Source organism: Ictalurus punctatus, chromosome 23, assembly GCF_001660625.3.
Source record: "Ictalurus punctatus breed USDA103 chromosome 23, Coco_2.0, whole genome shotgun sequence".
Taxonomy (NCBI): domain Eukaryota; kingdom Metazoa; phylum Chordata; class Actinopteri; order Siluriformes; family Ictaluridae; genus Ictalurus; species Ictalurus punctatus.
Genome location: NC_030438.2, coordinates 4,349,057 through 4,366,852, shown reverse-complemented (window position 1 = coordinate 4,366,852; position 17,796 = coordinate 4,349,057). Strand labels below are relative to the sequence as shown.

General features: G+C 37.5%; 1 protein-coding gene across 1 annotated transcript in view; it reads right to left on the bottom strand.

Moving 5' to 3' along the window:
• Positions 1–222: 222 nt before the first annotated feature.
• The window catches only part of trpa1b (transient receptor potential cation channel, subfamily A, member 1b), a 35,855-nt gene continuing 18,281 nt past the window's right edge, over positions 223–17,796 (bottom strand). The window contains 22 exon segments of the mRNA XM_017453602.3: positions 223–2,121; positions 3,173–3,291; positions 3,894–4,001; positions 4,113–4,181; positions 5,713–5,895; positions 6,199–6,254; positions 6,257–6,327; positions 6,849–7,018; positions 7,959–8,048; positions 8,276–8,429; positions 10,620–10,690; positions 11,145–11,243; positions 11,616–11,675; positions 12,455–12,542; positions 13,367–13,533; positions 13,737–13,851; positions 14,659–14,823; positions 15,003–15,172; positions 16,192–16,292; positions 16,748–16,847; positions 16,950–16,998; positions 17,428–17,567. Coding sequence (XP_017309091.1) covers positions 1,920–2,121; positions 3,173–3,291; positions 3,894–4,001; positions 4,113–4,181; positions 5,713–5,895; positions 6,199–6,254; positions 6,257–6,327; positions 6,849–7,018; positions 7,959–8,048; positions 8,276–8,429; positions 10,620–10,690; positions 11,145–11,243; positions 11,616–11,675; positions 12,455–12,542; positions 13,367–13,533; positions 13,737–13,851; positions 14,659–14,823; positions 15,003–15,172; positions 16,192–16,292; positions 16,748–16,847; positions 16,950–16,998; positions 17,428–17,567 — 2,547 coding nt within the window. The 3' untranslated portion in view covers positions 223–1,919.

Genomic DNA, 17,796 nt, shown 5'->3' with positions numbered 1-17,796 from the left:
AGAGCAACATTAAAAAGAGTCTATAAAGCTAGTTTTTCTTCACCATTTTCACAAGTAAACCATTTCAAAAGAAGCAGGATGAAAAACTATTGGGGAAATGTAGATTTGTTGAACATACCTCCGAGTCTGTGAGTATCGTTGCTGACAATTGACGCCACCCATGATACACTGAGAAACGTGTGCTTCATAGATGACCGAATAATTCAAAATGAAGAACCCAAAAATGCCTCGTCATATTTATTCAAATAACTTCAACAACTTTATGACACACGGTTTAAATGCTATATAGAAAGTGAGAGAAAAGAAAACAGCAGACATACAGGATAAATACTAAACTATCATTTAAAAGAGTACTCAATCGCTTCATGCTAAATGCTCAGTATATTACTTAATGCTAAGGCCTACTGAATAGTGTTATCGATGGTTATAATTTATCATTCGTATCTTCAGTGGACTTATGTGCGTCAGTGTTTAAACGAGTGCACTCTTCCTGCTCCTGACGATCACCGTAAAGCATTCCACAAAAATGCAGGCAAGTTATATAGAGTATTTTCACAGAAGCATTATATTATATATATTTAAAAAAAAAAACAAAAAAAAAAAACTTCTCCAACAAGATTTTAAAAAATAATGAACAGTGTAAATAGATATAATAGAAGAAACAGCAGTCCGTAGATGTGTACAGTGCGAAGAAATAATTATTTGGACAATTTTATGTATATACTTCTTGTGTATATATCCTATATATATGTTGAATTTGTACGTATAAATATGAACAAAAGTGTGTATGTGTATGTATTCAAGGCCATAATCAAGAATATAAACAAATGATATATGTTCAAATATATACAGTACTGTGCAAAACTCATATAAAGATGCTGTATAGCGAAGATGCCTTCAAACGTAATGAAAATAAGGGCCTTAATTGCTGCGTGTCTCAGTTTCAATTCATCTTTTTTATTTGTTGCTTGTGACCTAGTAATTCTATTTTTAAAAAATGTTGTAAAGTATTTTGGCTGAAATTCTAACATCACTTTTTTTTCTTTTCTTTTTTTTTTTACTCCCCTGAAAAATATATTATCGTCTAATTAATAAAAGTCTCAAATGGGAAGCAATGTTTAATATCTTCAGAAATATTATTCCCAGCCACATGGAATTTAGCAGACATAAACTTTTTTTTCTATCTATCTAAATGCTAAGAACTCACTACAGAATGGCATTTATTTTCTTTGTCAAAACGTGCGAAAACGTGTGAAAACGTACACAATTTTCAAACATGAGGGATATTAGGGGCTTATAGACCCCACTTTAATAGACACAAATGCTAAAGGTCATGGTTTGTGCTTAAACTGCTAAATATTTCATTGAATTTGGATTTGAACTTGATTTGGTTTTGACGTGCCAGGACGGTGATGTTGACTGACTAGTCGAATCATGAAAGATTGTCTAATATGTCTAACGTGTGATCATGTTACGTTCCAATTTGCAAATCTGACACATGCAAGCAACCACCCTATCTAAAATGACTCTTATTATTTCCTAATGTAGATATCTCGAAGCTGTAATTCCCAACAATTGCGTTGTAACAAAGAGTTAATGTTTGTTAGTATTAATTTGTGGGGTTTAAATAGGTTTTCTCTATCAGTTTCAAATTCTCAACATATCTTTGTTTACGCTTAAGAATACATACTTTTTCGTTCATGTTTATAAGTACAAATTCGAAAGACATGCAAATTTGAAGCTCATTTACGCACTGGAAGAATGCTAAATGCTCAATATATTACTTGACACCAAGACCTACTAAATAGTATATTTTATGGTTAATCACTAACATTTTTTATGAATAGCCCTTAATGTAACGTGCTACGAGTAAATGTTTACCGTAAGACACGTCTGACATTTCAAGCTCTACACCACCATCAGCATGTCGAGTGTGACTTCCTGACCCCAAGAGCTCGCATCAGAGGAGCCCAGTGGGATTTATGTAATTTTGCGGTGGTGATGGACCGGAAATCGTCAGGTCCATCGCTCTCGTCGGCCTCTGTCGTGATTTCCATCTTCTGTATGATGAGTTTCAACAACATGTCTTGTTTCTCCAGTGCTGAGTAAATCTGCTTCAGCCTTCAGACCCAAAAAAACATCAGCGCATTAATAAGAATGGATTTGACTTCATCGTTTATGATAGGTAAGCTTGCATCATTATTAACTAATGCAGTGTGTTCTTATGGACTGCAAAACAGTAATACATACTGTAGAGGATTGGAGTTAATAAGTCAATTACAGAGTTAACACTGAGTGTAAAGGGGATGTGTGAAGAAGGGCTTAGAATCAATTGTGGGAGTGATTGGTTAAATGAAGGACGGGATTGGGATAAAAGTGAGATTGGGATGAATAAAGAGGGATAGGATGTGTGAGTGATGAGATTGGGATGAATGAAGAGGGATAGGATGTGTGAGTGATGAGATTGGGATGAATGAAGAGGGATAGGATGTGTGAGTGAGGAGATTGGGATGAGTGAAGAGGGATAGGATGTGTGAGGGAGGAGATTGGGATGAGTGAAGAGGGATAGGATGTGTGTGAAAGGGGATTGGGATAAATGTAGGATTGGGATAAGTGAAGAGACATAGGGTGTGTAAAGGAGTGTACTGGGATGAGTAAAGAGTGTTAGGGTGTGTGAGGGAGGGGAATGGATAAAGGAAGGAGTGGACTGAGATGAGTGAAGTGAGATGGGAAGAGTAATGAATGGAATTAGTATGAGTAGGGAGGAGAGTAGGATAAACGAAGAGGGATATGATGAATGGAGAAGTGGACTGGGATGAGTGAGTGAGGGGGTTGGGATAAACAAGGGAGGGGTGGGATTCACATGAACTGGGGAGAGGCTTTAGATTAATAGATGACAGGATTTGGATCTAAGGATAAAGAGGCTGCAAGTAAGGCTAGTCATTTAGGGAAAAAAGGAGGCTGTAATCTTAGAGAGAGATGGAGAGAGTATCTGTGATCCCTCTCAGAGAGACCGAGTGAAGGCGAGATGTGTTGGCTGACTGGCTATATTTGGGGTGCGGGGGAAATTTTGTGCATTTCGTTTGTCACCAAATTGCCCTTCAAAATAAAATGAGAAAGATTGGGTCTTACTCAGCAGCTATAAGCTTCAAAAAGATAAAAGGAATCTCACCTGTGTTTCTGCTTCATCACTTCTGTCTCCAGTGGACTTGAGTGTGTCACCTGAGTGTTTAAACGAGTGCGCAGTTCACCTTCTGGACTAACGTTCCCAAAGATCTGCTCCATCATTCCCTGCACATAAAGCATTCCATAAGAATTTAGTATAAACGTAGACAAGCTATGTAGGGTATTTACATAAGAGCACTATACACATATATGGGTAAAAAAAAATCATTCTTTTTATTCACTATGCAAAAATGTCATGCACTATAACATGCTGTATACTGTAGTTGTCACCCATTTTAGGTACACTTATTTGGTAATATGTGCAAAAATAAAAGGAGTTATTTTATTTGATAACAATTTATCTGCTAATGCTTGTAATGTGCAAATTTGGATTAATATCCCCAAAGAAATGCAGCATTTTTAAACAATATAGTGGACATCTTGGATTATAATGTTCCCAACATTAACAAATATATATTCCATAGATTCATTTGCACTTTTATTAGAACTTTTTTTTATACTAGCACAGTAATACAGAGATTTTTCTTGTATTCCTGCAAACACCTCAACAAATAAACAGCATATATAAATTAAATAAAGCTAAAACTATATAACCTATATAAAAAAAATAATTATTATATATATATATATATATATATATATATATATATATATATATATATATATATATATATATATATATATATATACATGATGAAGTTACTGACCTGAAATTTGGCACACTTCCTGTTTGGGTGGATAGTGATACTACTTTTGTCCACTCTCTTCATAAACCAATATGGCAGTTTCTCTTCCAGAGTAGTATGAAGATTAATCTGTGTAAGAATGAATGACACATTTAATGAACTGAAAAGTCCTAGCATATAACCCTATATGGTTGCAAATGGTTTTAATTCATCAATCTGTTCAAGTTATTTTTGCAACACCTGCATGGCGATCCTCTTCAGTGCTGCGTTCCTTTGAACCTCGGCGATGTCCCCGACTGCCAAACCAATCTGAGCAAATTAAAACAAATCATTAAGACTTTTTTTTGGTACTATGCTGCAATTTCCATTTGGGCATTTTCCCTAACCCTAACCCGAAAATGTCTACAACAAAGCAGCAATTCATATTAAAGCATTTTCTGATGGATGCAATAATATTATAAACTCGGTCCAAGAGTGATGCTATGGCTCAAGGTGGGAATGCCCATTGGATGAGACACCAGTCCATTGCGGTGCACAATGCACACACATACACTGACACGCTCATTCACACCTTTTCGTAATTTTGCATAACAACTCTTGGCATGCTTTTTGAGAGGTGGGAGGAAGCGGTAGAACCCGGAGGAACCCCCCTGAACACGGGGAGAACATGTACAGAAACGCCACATAATCAGAACCCCAGGTTCGGACCCACGGACCCCTGGAGACTCAAAAATCAAAATTTGAGTTGTTATCCTATTCTGTATCTATGGTTTAACATCATTCTGACCATTTCCATCAATAGTAAAAAAAAACAAAACAAAACAAAAAAAAAAAACTTGGGCCTTTCTGCTGTGTTCACTATACTAAATTGAGCAAACGCGCAAGCAAAAATTGTCCAACAATTTATCATTCATTTCATTCTTTGGCAGTTTTATAATATCATTCTTGTACTAACAGGGCACTATAACTTGTTAAGTTTCCCAGCATGATCACTAACACTAAAAGAATCCAACGTACACAATTTGACTGATACACAACTTATACACTAAACAGTCATAATGTTAAAACCACTGACAGGTGAAGTGAATAACAGTGATTATCTAATTACAATGGCACCTGTCAAGGGAGGGGATATATTAGGCAGCAAGTGAACCGTCAGTTCTCAAAGTTGATGTGTTGGAAACAGGAAAAATGGGCAAGCGTAAGGATCTGAGTGACTTTATGCAGTGGTTAGTACCTACCAAAAGTGGTCCAAGGAAGGACAACCAGTGAACCAGTGACATGTGGTTATTGATGCATGTGAGAAGTGAATCATAGCCAGCATTAACGTTTTCAGCAATTTGTGCTACAGTAGGGATCGGACCAGACGGGCTAGCCTTTGCTTCCCACCCACATCAGTGAGCCTTGGGCGCCCATGACCCTGTCGCCGAGTTACCAGTTGTCCTTCCTTGGACCACTTTTGGTAGGTACTAACCACTGCGTACCAGGAACACCCCACAAGACCTACTGTTTTGGAGATGCTCTGACCCAGTCGTCTAGCCATCACAATTTGGCCCTTGTCAAAGTCACTCAGATCCTTACGCTTGCCCATTTTTCCAACACATCAACTTCAAGAATTGACAGTTCACTTGCTGCCTGATATATCCCACCCCTTGAGAGGTGCCACTGTAACGAGATAATCAATGTTATTCATGTCACCTATCAGTGGTTTTACTGTTGATGGCTGAATGGTGCATATTGAAAAGAAGCGGTCAAAAAAACCAACCATTGAGGGATCTGATTCCATTTCACACAGAATGTCAAAATGAAGTGCATGCACCAATAAATGAGAATTTCATACCATCAGGTTCATGAGAAGGATTGGCATGATGAGGACGAAGAGCACAAACACATAGTAGGTGATTACAGGAAAAGCCAGAAATCCCTGATTGTATGCTTCCAGAAACGAGGTCTCATAATTCAGCTCTCCAACCATCATTACAAATGTCTGTGCCAATGATAGACCGATTGAGTTGAACTCGCCCTGATGAAAAACAAAACAAAACACAATTAAAAATTCTCAGTCACTTTAACCGTCCTTTAGGTGGGGGGTGGAAATTAGATCTAGAGAGAAAGGGAAAGCCACTGACATACTGATATCACCCCTATTCCCTCTACAACATCTTGGTAGTAAAAATGCTTTTAACTACATGATTGTTCAAGTTCATTAGAGACACAGGTGAGTAGGTAAAATTTCATGTTAGTAAAAGAGAAACATCTTAAAATGGCATAAAACAATATAAAATCATTCACGGAACAGATGGAATAAATATCAATTACAACATACTCGATGAAGCATCAGCGCATGGAAGGACAATCCAAATGCCATCAACAGGAAGATTAAAGGACAAGGACACTTACGAGTGTCTTTACGATTTCTCCAAACATTACAACATAAATACCAAAGCGCTCAAACCTGTAAGGAAATAATAAAAAACACACACACACATTTTAACACACTGACACAAGAATACACTCTTCAGGGTGTAACAGGGTAAGAATTGCCCTTTTAAGTTAGTGGCAAAATTATTGCTTCCAGGAAATATGGTGTCAATCCGACCTCCAACTAGGAAAAACCAAAGAAAACTCAAAATTCCTAGTATTTGCTTTAGATCAACCAACATACAGATATGTTAGCTTGTTAAATTTATTCAGCTCAATGTTTTGAGGAGGTGAATATACAGGTGCATCTCAAAAAAATTGAATAACATGGAAAACTTAAATTATGGAAAATAATGAACTTTTCCTTGATCTTAAAATTTCTTGAGATGGGCCTAAACATCGCTCATGACAGATCGCTGGCCAGCTTGTTGGCGGTCGAAAATGATGAGCGTAAGGTTAGTGTGAAAGGTCGGGTTATAGTGACGGGTGGGATTCAAAACAAAGACTTCACTCTCAACTGACAGAATTGTTGCTAGTTTCACATGACTATTTTACCTCTGGAAATAAAGAAGAAAGTTTATCCAGGCAAATAAAATTGCCAAAGCTCCAGCCTGCCAATGCAGATTCCCTTCCACGCCGAAGAACATTGGAGTAACGAAAGCAAGCGAGGAAATGACTGTTGTCCAATCCAATCCGTTTGAGATGTCCAAAATGTAACTCATTCGCTTTTGGGACAAATAGATATAATGGATAAATAAATTGATAGTGTATGTACACAGTATAAAGAAAATTCTGCACCGTTACTATATGGCTAGGAAACCAGGGAACACATCCCCCCCCCTCAGGATACACATATCTGCTTGCTAAACTAGCAGAGTACTTAATATTTTTGTTATTAATCACCTATGGCTATGGCTTACTATCCTTTTTAGGATATGAAAAATACAATTTTCCTTGATCTTTCGACATATGTCATTGTACCATTCATATGGTCATTGTACCATTAAAACGTCCTGCAAGTTTTATAGCTTAATATGTCCTCCTCAGTACGAAAAGAGCATTTATTTAGGATTCGTGACATCACACAGGTAGATACATTCGCCTATGCCTGCCCCTACAGCAAGATATCGACACCTACTTTTACATCATTGCACCGTTGGCCCCGCCCACTGGCACTCAGTCGCTAAAAACAGTTCCGCACGTGTTATGGCAGGGGGCGTTGATAATCAATTCATAGGTAAGGATGGTAGCCAATCATAGCAGTGGGTGGTTACACTGAAGTCTTAAAGGTAAAGGATTCAAAAACCGATCATTACAGTCAGAGGGTCAGAGACTGGGTGGAAAAATGTCATAAATGACTCGATTTTGTATGCTTTGTTTGTGCAAAAAATGTTATAAATACACCTCAGGGAAGATCATTCTAAAAACAAAAACGTCATGACCCGTTTAAAATAGATCATTCTTGCTAGTTGAAAAATCTCACTCATTTTAACAATTGCTTGTTGTGACTTTGTGGCTCTGTATGGTGAAACTTGCTTCTGTATTGTAGCTGTTAGTGGTTTTGATTTGTTAGCATTTAGCATGTTGCTTATTTCTTTATGGCTTTGCTGTCTGTTAAGTGTTTTTTTTTTCTTTTTGCTGAAATATGTAAAACAGTCACATTACCTGTTGTGCTATTTGTATCACCTCTTTACAAATGCCATAAATGTTCATGATGAGGACCATCATCATGGACACTGAAATTAAAAAGCTTTGCTGAGATCCAAAAAGAAAGAGAGAGAGAGAGAGAGAGAGAGAGAGAGAGAGAGAGAGAGAGAGAGAGTGTTAGCTGTGTTATTTGTAGTATACAGTGTAGTACACCATCACATATAACTGCTTCTAAGGTTTCTCTACAACCATGAATTCTAGTTTTAGCAAATAATATTTAGAGCTATTCTAGCAAACACTAGAGTTTGGGACACAGACTTTATAGCTTAGCATACTTCGTGGAAAGATATGGGCTCCATGTTGAAGGTCGTGCCATTTGGTGTGTTGATTTGTGTAGGATTCAAGTTGACGACAAGATACGTGAGGGGCAAAAGGCCCAACAGATACACAGCCAGATTGAGTAAATGAGCTTTACTTCCATAGGCTTTCCTGTGAGGGAACATGTGATACAAACTATATAAAAGACACTAATAAAATTGAATTACACATATAGAGCACAGTGCCAATATGACATTTGGAATCACTGCAACTTGAAGGCCTGTAAGAAAAGCAATATGGTAGAAATATGTAGATAATGTCACTTAGTGACATATAAAAAAATATTTGCAATATGGCCATCTTTTCCTGGAAGCTTCTTGCTGAGCTGGCACCAGTTCCAAATGATATGGAGCCAGGGTATGAACATGGATAACGTATGATAATTATATCATGAATAACAGGACTGAAAGGTGCCCAGAGATGACCTCCACACACACACCATGGGGAGGGACAATGCTGCATCTAATGGCACACCTTTCAAAAAGGCCTATGAATTAAAGATGCTGAATGTAGGGCACCCAGTCTGCCTAAAGGTCATAGTGAAGTCCACCACTCAGTGGGCCAGCCTCTGGTTCAAGACAAGGAAGCCGACCTGTGTCTTTCCTCCATTGCAAATGAACCATTCATATACTCAATTATTAGTCATCCTGTACAGGCTCATAAGAGGGGACCTTAAGGGACACATCAGGCTCCAAGGTGACCATGGTGGGTGGAATTGCCTTGCCTAATTTAGATAAGCTGTAATAATGCCATTAAACCCTAGGAACATGCCATTGATTGAGACTTGCCCCTGTCTAGCAGTCCTTGATGGACATCCCTCAATTCCGGCTGGTCTGTCTCTCCTCTACCCTTGTGGCACAGCACCGCTCTGCCCTAAGGGAGGCATCCATGGTTACTATCTCTCTCCGGTGGGGCACCACTCCCTACTGAACTGAACTTGAGTTAGTATTGGTGTGCATCTACAGAAAGCCAATGTTTGTACTCTTTCTGCTGAGACAAGGACATATTTATGTATTTGGCATTTGGTGTCCAGCTGTAGGCTGATAGACCACTCTTGCGACTGTAGCTCACAGGAGTAGTATTCTGTTTGCCACTGGCCAACAAGGCTGTTTGTATGCGTCTTGTAAACACTCCTGGTGCTAAGGAGAGACCAACGGGCAGAACTCTGAATTGGAATTGGAAGGCAAATCAACGAAAGCAAAGCGAAGTGGTAGCTCAATAGTTAAGACATTGGATTTCTGATAGGACGGTTGTAAGTTCAAATCCCAGCAATACCAAGCTGCCACTGCTGGGCCTTTAACCCTCAACTGCTCAGTTGTATACTGTAAATGAGATAACTGTAAGTTGCTCTGGATAAGGGTGTCTGGTAAATATAAATAAATGATCTCTATTCTGGGTTGATGGGAACGTGAAAACAAACGTAGGACACATGAACCAGTCCTGTGGTTGTGCAGTTTGAACTACATCTGATGAGGGACCTTAGGAAAAGGTTCAGTTGGGAAGAAAATGCTTCTGATCAAGGTTGGATAGAATTGGTTTTGAACTGTGGGGTCTACTTTTTTACCAAATCGGGACCAGTAGAGGGAAACTGACTTGATTCTATGAAAAACGCTTCTACTGTAACATACACGGAAACACACTCGCCAAGGTAGAAGGAATGAGAGGAGTGTATGCCCAGTTTTGGAGGACAAATCTCCTGTAGCTCTGACTAAGGTCAACTGAGCTAATTGGATAGATACATGTCACGTACATGTAGTCCAACATGCACACAGGTCAGAAGAAGAACGGAAAAGATGACCATATGACAGTAGTACTTATTGCAAATACTACATCACACAGTAGGTCACTGCATGAAAGAAGCTATACTTGTTTGTTTTTTTGTTTTTTTTACCACCTCTAGAGGTTATGAGAGGTGAAATAGAACCAACTATGTGAAAAATCGTACAATAAGAATAATGTGTTTGGAAATTCATTGTAAAAACATATTCAGTAACTGTATTAAGTGTGTTAATTAAAGTCTAAGAAAGCTCAATGAACAGTAGAAAAAAAGTAGCAAAAATTCTTTTGTAAAACATAAAAAAAAAAAAATAAAAGTACTAGAATTCACACAATAAAACAAACTCAGCTTTTACAGGATTTATGTTATTAAGTGAGAGTAATTTAACAATATAAACCTGAATATAAACCTATAGTTCCTTATAGGAAAGGTACTGTGAATATTGTAAATTTGTAAGAATTCTAAAATAGATGCATCTTTTTATTTCTTGTCGAAAGGGTATAATTTCTAGGCTGTTAGCGTACCATTTCATCTCTAAGTATTTCTGACACACAGGGTGTGTGAGCAGCTCAAGCCGGTTATACTGAACCATCGCCTGCACAAAAACAACACACACGAGCACAACACATTAAAACGATAACCGTGATAATAAACATACTATTCTATTTCAGCTATACAACTCTCATTTATTCATCGTTATCATTTATTACCTTCATCATAAAATAAATGTGGTATAGACTGTTATTGACTACCAAATACCTTACACAAATTTTACACAAATATCACAATGGTTTTTCCATTCATCTTTAAGACTGTATGTATCATATTTACATGTAGTCTATTCTCTGTGTAGCTGCTCTCTGTGTATCTGTACTTCATGCTGTTGAGATGTGTTTAAACAATCAGTTCATTAGTATTGCTCTTTAAAAAGTAGAAATCAGAGAACAGCTTTACAGAAATCCAGATAGACATCTAGATGATGAGCAAGCCAGAAGCCACAGTTGCCATCGGTGACAGTATTAACACACTGCTGGATGTTTTTTACTCACATTCAGAGCTGCCAGGGGCTGAATATATAGCGATTTGTCAGTTTGAGAGGATTTCTGCACTTTTACTGGAGCCTGAAGCCACTGGAAACTGTATGTGATCTGCAAAACGAAGGGATTTACATGTGAGCAGCTTATTATAACTGGCACTGTTGAAAATGAATCCATAAATAATATTAATTATAATGCGATGAATAGAATATATTAAAATACAAGTAATTTTAAGCAAAATAATGTTAATATTCAGATAATAATGAATCTGTTTAAAGTGCGCGTTGTGTTTAATGTGACTGATATCGGCGGGTTTCTTTCATCGACTGAGCTCTGGAGTTTTGCTGTATATCTGAGCTTTCCACACATTGTAGGCTGCATACTATTAAGCATATAACTACAGTACTCTACAGGAGTCAACATATCTATATGGACTTTATATATAAAACCCACTTTTTCATTGATTGCACTTGTAATACGTACATGGTAGTCAGGGCTGTTCGGGTCATGCTCTGATTCAGTCATACACTGATCCAGAAGATGCTGCATGGTAGAATAGATAGTTTAATATTTCGAGAAACAAACCAAGTGCACTACTGCCAGCGTTTTTTTTATGTCATCGCTTATTGTATACATAACAGTCTTCTAGCTTAGTTGACTAATTTGCAGTTGGCATATCTATGTAAATCAGTATATATCATATTTAGCTAGCATGTCTGATAGGGGACACAAAACATAGACTGAATATAGACGTAAGTTCTCTGTTTCAAATAACCATCACAGCTACACCTGTGAAGCTCCCTTCACTCCAGCAGAGGTCAGAGTTGCCACACACATATTCCACACACACACACACACACACACACACACACACACACACACACACACACACACACACACAGCCTTTTCTTATGATTAACTGTGTTATTTAAAGTGCACCTAATATGGTTTTGAAACGTGTCTAATTTTGTTTTAAAGGTCTCATACAGTAGATTTACATGCATCCAAGGTCAAAAAACACTTTAATGTGCTCATAATTTAAACTGCAGCTTCACATTTTTTCCTCCCAGTGTCAAAAACGACTTGTTGAATGATCCGTTCTAAAGGATTCGTTCTACAGGATTCCTCCCCTCAAACACGGTCTCAAATCTTTGGACCAGATTGTAAAATATTTACCAAAAAATGACTTTATATACGATAAATACTATATATATATATATATATATATATATATATATATATATATATATATATATATATATATATATATATACACACACACTAAGTATTAAATACTATATATATAAAATAAAAGTACACACCTTTGTTGATTCAGGTAGAAACTCGATTAAATCCAGCACAGGGCATCGAGTGTAGCCCATTTTAAACTGTTGGAGAGTCTCTGCTGACCTGCCATGAATCAATAATATTTTCAGCAAATGAGAAATTAAAAATTAAAACTCCTTCAAATCTGCAAGCCATTAACAAAATCCATAGTGGATTTGAGAGTCAAATGAAATTTGATTTTAAAGCTCATAAAAAAGAAAGAAGCGTCAATTCAAAGAAGGTAAATACATCAAAACCACAGTATATAATATATACAGTAGTAGAGGCTGTATTCAGAGCCAGTGAATTAGGTCCAAATGTTACGACAGTATTAACTCTGGGAAAGTTACTCGTATTCAGACTCCGGTTGTGTACGCTGTTCACATTATGCAAATGACCTGTGTGGAGTTCACGCCTGTGAGGTTACCAGGGTTTTTCAAAGGCAGCTAGACTCCAAGCACTTGCGTTGAAGGCCAAAAAATTCCGGGAGATAAAATGTGTGGATTTTAGTGGACTATACTAATAATTAATAAACGGTGTCATATTTGCGTATCTACTATTGGCTTTAACCGGCATTCCATTGTTTGTTTGTTTTTTTAATAAACAGCTAAAACGTGAATTTCAATAGGGCAAATTGTGGTGACATCAAACTGTCAAACTGCATCAGAAGTCCAAATACTGATGTGCGCAATTTTAGTATTGAATCCTCACGATAGAACGCGTACCTCAACTCTGAATACGGCCCCAAGACAGCAAAGTGTAATATACTGTATATAACAAACACACGAACAGAAAGTGACTAATTGACTTTGTTTTATTTTGACATGGAATCAACAGAGAACCTTCTCTTTGTGTGTGTGTGTGTGTGTGTGTGTGTGTGCGTGTGAGCGAGTGTACGTTTTCCTCACCTCTCATTCTCGATAGCGGCGTTAGCGACATCTTTCTTCCCATTGCGCACAGCTTCATGGAAGAATGAGGCGTGATTATTATTGAGCACGATTTCAGCCCCTTGGTTCAGTAAGAGCTTTACAGCTGCGACGTGACCTTCACGTGCGGCTAGGTGCAGAGCCGTGTTCTGCTCAGGAACCGGTTGGTCAAAAATAAAATGCAACAAAAAGTTCCACTTACTCCAAAGTTTGTTGATGTGTTTGTGACCAAAGTTTGACCAAAGATGAATAAATAAAATGAAATAAAAATACATTCTCAGTAGTTGATAAATACTATATTACAGTATAGAGGTATCATGATATTACAGTTTAAAAAATATATATATCATACGCCATCTTCATCTGTGTTATCCAGCAGTTTGATGTTTGCTCTCAGCAGGATAGTCATGGTTTGTGTGTATCCTTCAGCCGAGGCATGATGTAAACACGACCAGCCTTTATAATCGCTGCACACGAACACACAAACTTCAGAATTCCTAACAAGAATCGCAACTTTAATCCAACAAACTCACCTTGTATTACGTTAAATTTATCCCAGTTTTTTTTATGCTTAAATTAATTCATTCTTCTCAATTTTTTGTGCAATAAATCATAAACAGATGGAAAGAGATGGAACAGGAGCATTTACCCAAAAGAACAATAATACAATCAAAGTTGATTATTAAACTCACTGCATTTCCGTATACGTACATCATCGTGATCACGAGAAAACAAGAAAGAAAAAAATACTGCGCGGTCTCTTAGGGTTTCTGTATTTTTAAAATATTTTTTTTTTAAACTTATTTTTAAGTCTATGTCAAAAGTCAGCTGTCTTCTAAAGACCCTGTATTTGGACAAATTCGAAGGGGCTTTGTGTTCTCATAACTCTGTTCATGAGGCGTTTGTAAGGATCATGCCAGACAGAACTTTTCAGACCTGATAACTAGTACTATATTGTGTAATTAAACCCGACAACCAAGTACAACAGCAAGCTAGCAGGCTGCATCTGTGAATTGGTAACTAAGCTGAGTTGTAGCGAGATAGCTCAGTTTAAAAAGCTTGAAATTCAGTTTAAAATGCTGTGTTTGTAAACTGAGAAGCTAACTTGCAATTAAAAGTAAACGACCTTCATTTTCCGGGCCCACTAGAATCGATTTTGTTTGATGAAGCGGATCTTAAATTAAACGCAGCCGAGTTTTACTCATTTTTAAAACACTGGTCGATGTAATCTGTGTAGGTGTTATTCTTTAAACATCATATCAGGAACGGTGTACCTCTGGAACAGTGCTCCTCTCCTGAGCAGCAGATCCACCACCTTAACGTGGCCCCCCCTAGAGGCCAGGTGGAGCGGCGTCAGTCCGTTCTCATCTCCCTCGTTTAGCAGACGTGAATCTCTGATCGTCTCCAAAAGCCTGAGACACGTGTTTATTCGCCCGTATCTGAGAAGGAAGTAGCACACAGCGAGAAATCTTCCGTTAGAGAATCTGGTTAACTTTACCAGAGTTAGCTAAAAATATAATACCGCAGATCTGATTAGCTAGATTAAGGTTAATATTCATAATAATGCTAATATAAAAAAAATTCTAATAAGCATACTGTATGTGGGATGTTGTCTTACTCTGCAGCAAAATGTAGTGCTGATTTTTTCTCCTTTGACTTGCGGCCCAAGGAGATTTCAAACCCCAGCATGTTTTTAACAGAGTCGTGGATGCCGAGTTTGCAGGCGTAGTGTAGAGGAGTACAGCCTGCAAAGTCCTCATCGCTCATCAGCTCCCACACGTCTTTATTCTGGAGTGATACAAAAGATCACTAATACTAGACTAATAACCTTCATACAGTGTTACTGTGAGAAAGAGAAACAACCATCTATCTATCCGTCTATCTATCTATCTATCTATCTATCTATCTATCTATCTGTCTGCCTGTCTGTCTGTTTGCCTGTCTGTCTGTCTATCTATCTGTCTATCTGTCTGCCTGTCTGTCTGTCTATCTATCTGTCTATATGTTTGCCTGTCTGTCTGTCTGTCTGTCTATCTATCTGTCTATCTGACTGATTATCGATCGATCTATCTATCTATCTATCTATCTATCTATCTATCCATCTATCTATCTATCCATCTATTTATCTATCCATCTATCTATCTATCTATCTATCTATCTATCTATCTATCTATCTATCTATCTATCTACCTATCTATCTATCTATCTATCTATCTATCTATCTATCCATCTATTTATCTATCCATCTATCTATCTATCTATCTATCTACCTATCTATCTATCTATCTATCTATCTATCTATCTATCTATCTATCTATCTATCTACCTATCTATCTATCTATCTATCCATCTACCTATCTATCTATCTATCTATCTATCTATCTATCAATCTATCTATCTATCTATCTATCTATCTATCTATCTATCTATCTATCTATCCATCTATCCATCTATCTATCTATCTGTCTGTCTGTCTGTCTGTCTGTCTGTCTGTCTGTCTGTCTGCCTCTCTATCTATATGTCTATATGTCTATCTGTCTGTCTGTCTGTCTGTCTGTCTATCTGTCTGTTTGCCAGTCTGTCTGACTGTGTGTCTGTCTGTCTGTCTATCTGTCTATTTATCTGTCTATCTGACTGATTATCTATCTATCTATCTATCTATCTATCTATTTATCTATCTATCTATCTATCTATCTATCTATCTATCTATCTATCTATCTATCCATCTATCTATCTATCTGTCTATCTATTAGGCAACATCTGTGGCAGCTATTATTCTAATGTTCATTTTTATATTCATGTGCTACCTGTAGGATGTCTTCAGGAAGATTTTTCAGTCCTTTCGGTTGGAAGATGACGAGATGGAGGAAGTTCCGTCCAGTTTGGTCTTTTATTCTAAAATCTGCACCTGCAAGAAAAACAAAACACATCGGTGTTGTTACTCTTGATTTCTGCACACGACGGGTGCGCAGTTTAAGCAATATTGGATGAGAGAGTGCTGTTGTACGAAATATCAGCACTGGTGTGATAGTGATGTGAACTGACATTACAGACTCAATAATGGCAAGATATTTTGTTTATTTTTAGTCCGTCGACAAAAATAGTTCCCAAAGAAGTCGCAGCTGGATAGAGCGTTGCGTGTTGCCATGCCAACGCACATACAGTCCTTAGTAAGTGTAGTAAAGATTAAACTATTTCTGAAATTGGAAGTTTATATAGCGAACACTAAGCTGGAGTGATACATACAGTGAAATGTCCCAGAGCTGGGACATCAGCACTCTTGGAATGCTGCTTGTCCAATCAAATTAGTAGACAGGAACTAATGGATGTATAATATACTGTATAATCGTGAATAAAATGCACCTTTAGACAGCAGGAATGAAACCGTTTTCCATGCGCTGCTTGACGTAGCCAGGAGTAAAGGGGTAAAACCTTTACAGTCGACACAATCGATGTCCGCTCCCTTCACAAAACAAAAATACAACCAACAATGGTGAAGTGATAGTATTGTAAAAAAATTTATATATTTTAATGAAGCTAATCATGAAAATTATCCTTGATTCACCTTTGAGACGAGATATTTAGCCAGTTCCACATGATCAAATAACGTGGCTCTGTAATTACAGCAGTGCAAATAAATGATAAATCATTTACTGAATTAATTCAAGTTTTATTTCTCTTAATCAATGTGCTTAATGAATGTTTGTGGGTGACACAAATTAATGAAAATATATGAAAAACAAAACCTAGATTTGATTTCATTGACTGTTAGGACAAAATTAGATACTGTATTTATGGATTTAAAACAATGAGGTGCATTAAATTCACTCAGTTCTTGAGCAGGGACTTCAGTAGTGCACACTCTGATGCCTGTCTAGCGCTCTAATGGGTGTATCTTTGTGCATCATTTGGACATTGAACTATTGCAATGCATTGTGGGATTTCATGAGTATGCTGAATATTTCTGCATTAGATTTTCAGAAATGATTTGGCAAAAAGTGCAAAATTGTGCTAGCTGGGAGTCTGCAGTATTATAGACCGACCTGTGTAACGGCGTCTGATTGGCTGCGTCTCTAATGTTAATGATTTCATCGATTGTTCTCTCGTAAGGAAGCAGCATCGCTTGTACGGCTTCTATCGCTCCCTGTGTGCAGGCGAAGTGCAGCGCCGTGGACTTGTCGCACTGTAGCACACACACACACACGCACGCACACATAGACACACATGCATATGCAGAGGCTGATATTGCATTTCAACTCAGAATCCTTTATTTAAAACTAGACCGCTCAATAGTTTAGTTCCGAATGCGAAACTGAATTTCCTAGTTGCATTTTTCAAATTGCGTGATGCTGTATATTTTATTCAGTAGTAAATTGTCTGTTGTTTAATGACCAGGACATACTCACATGCCT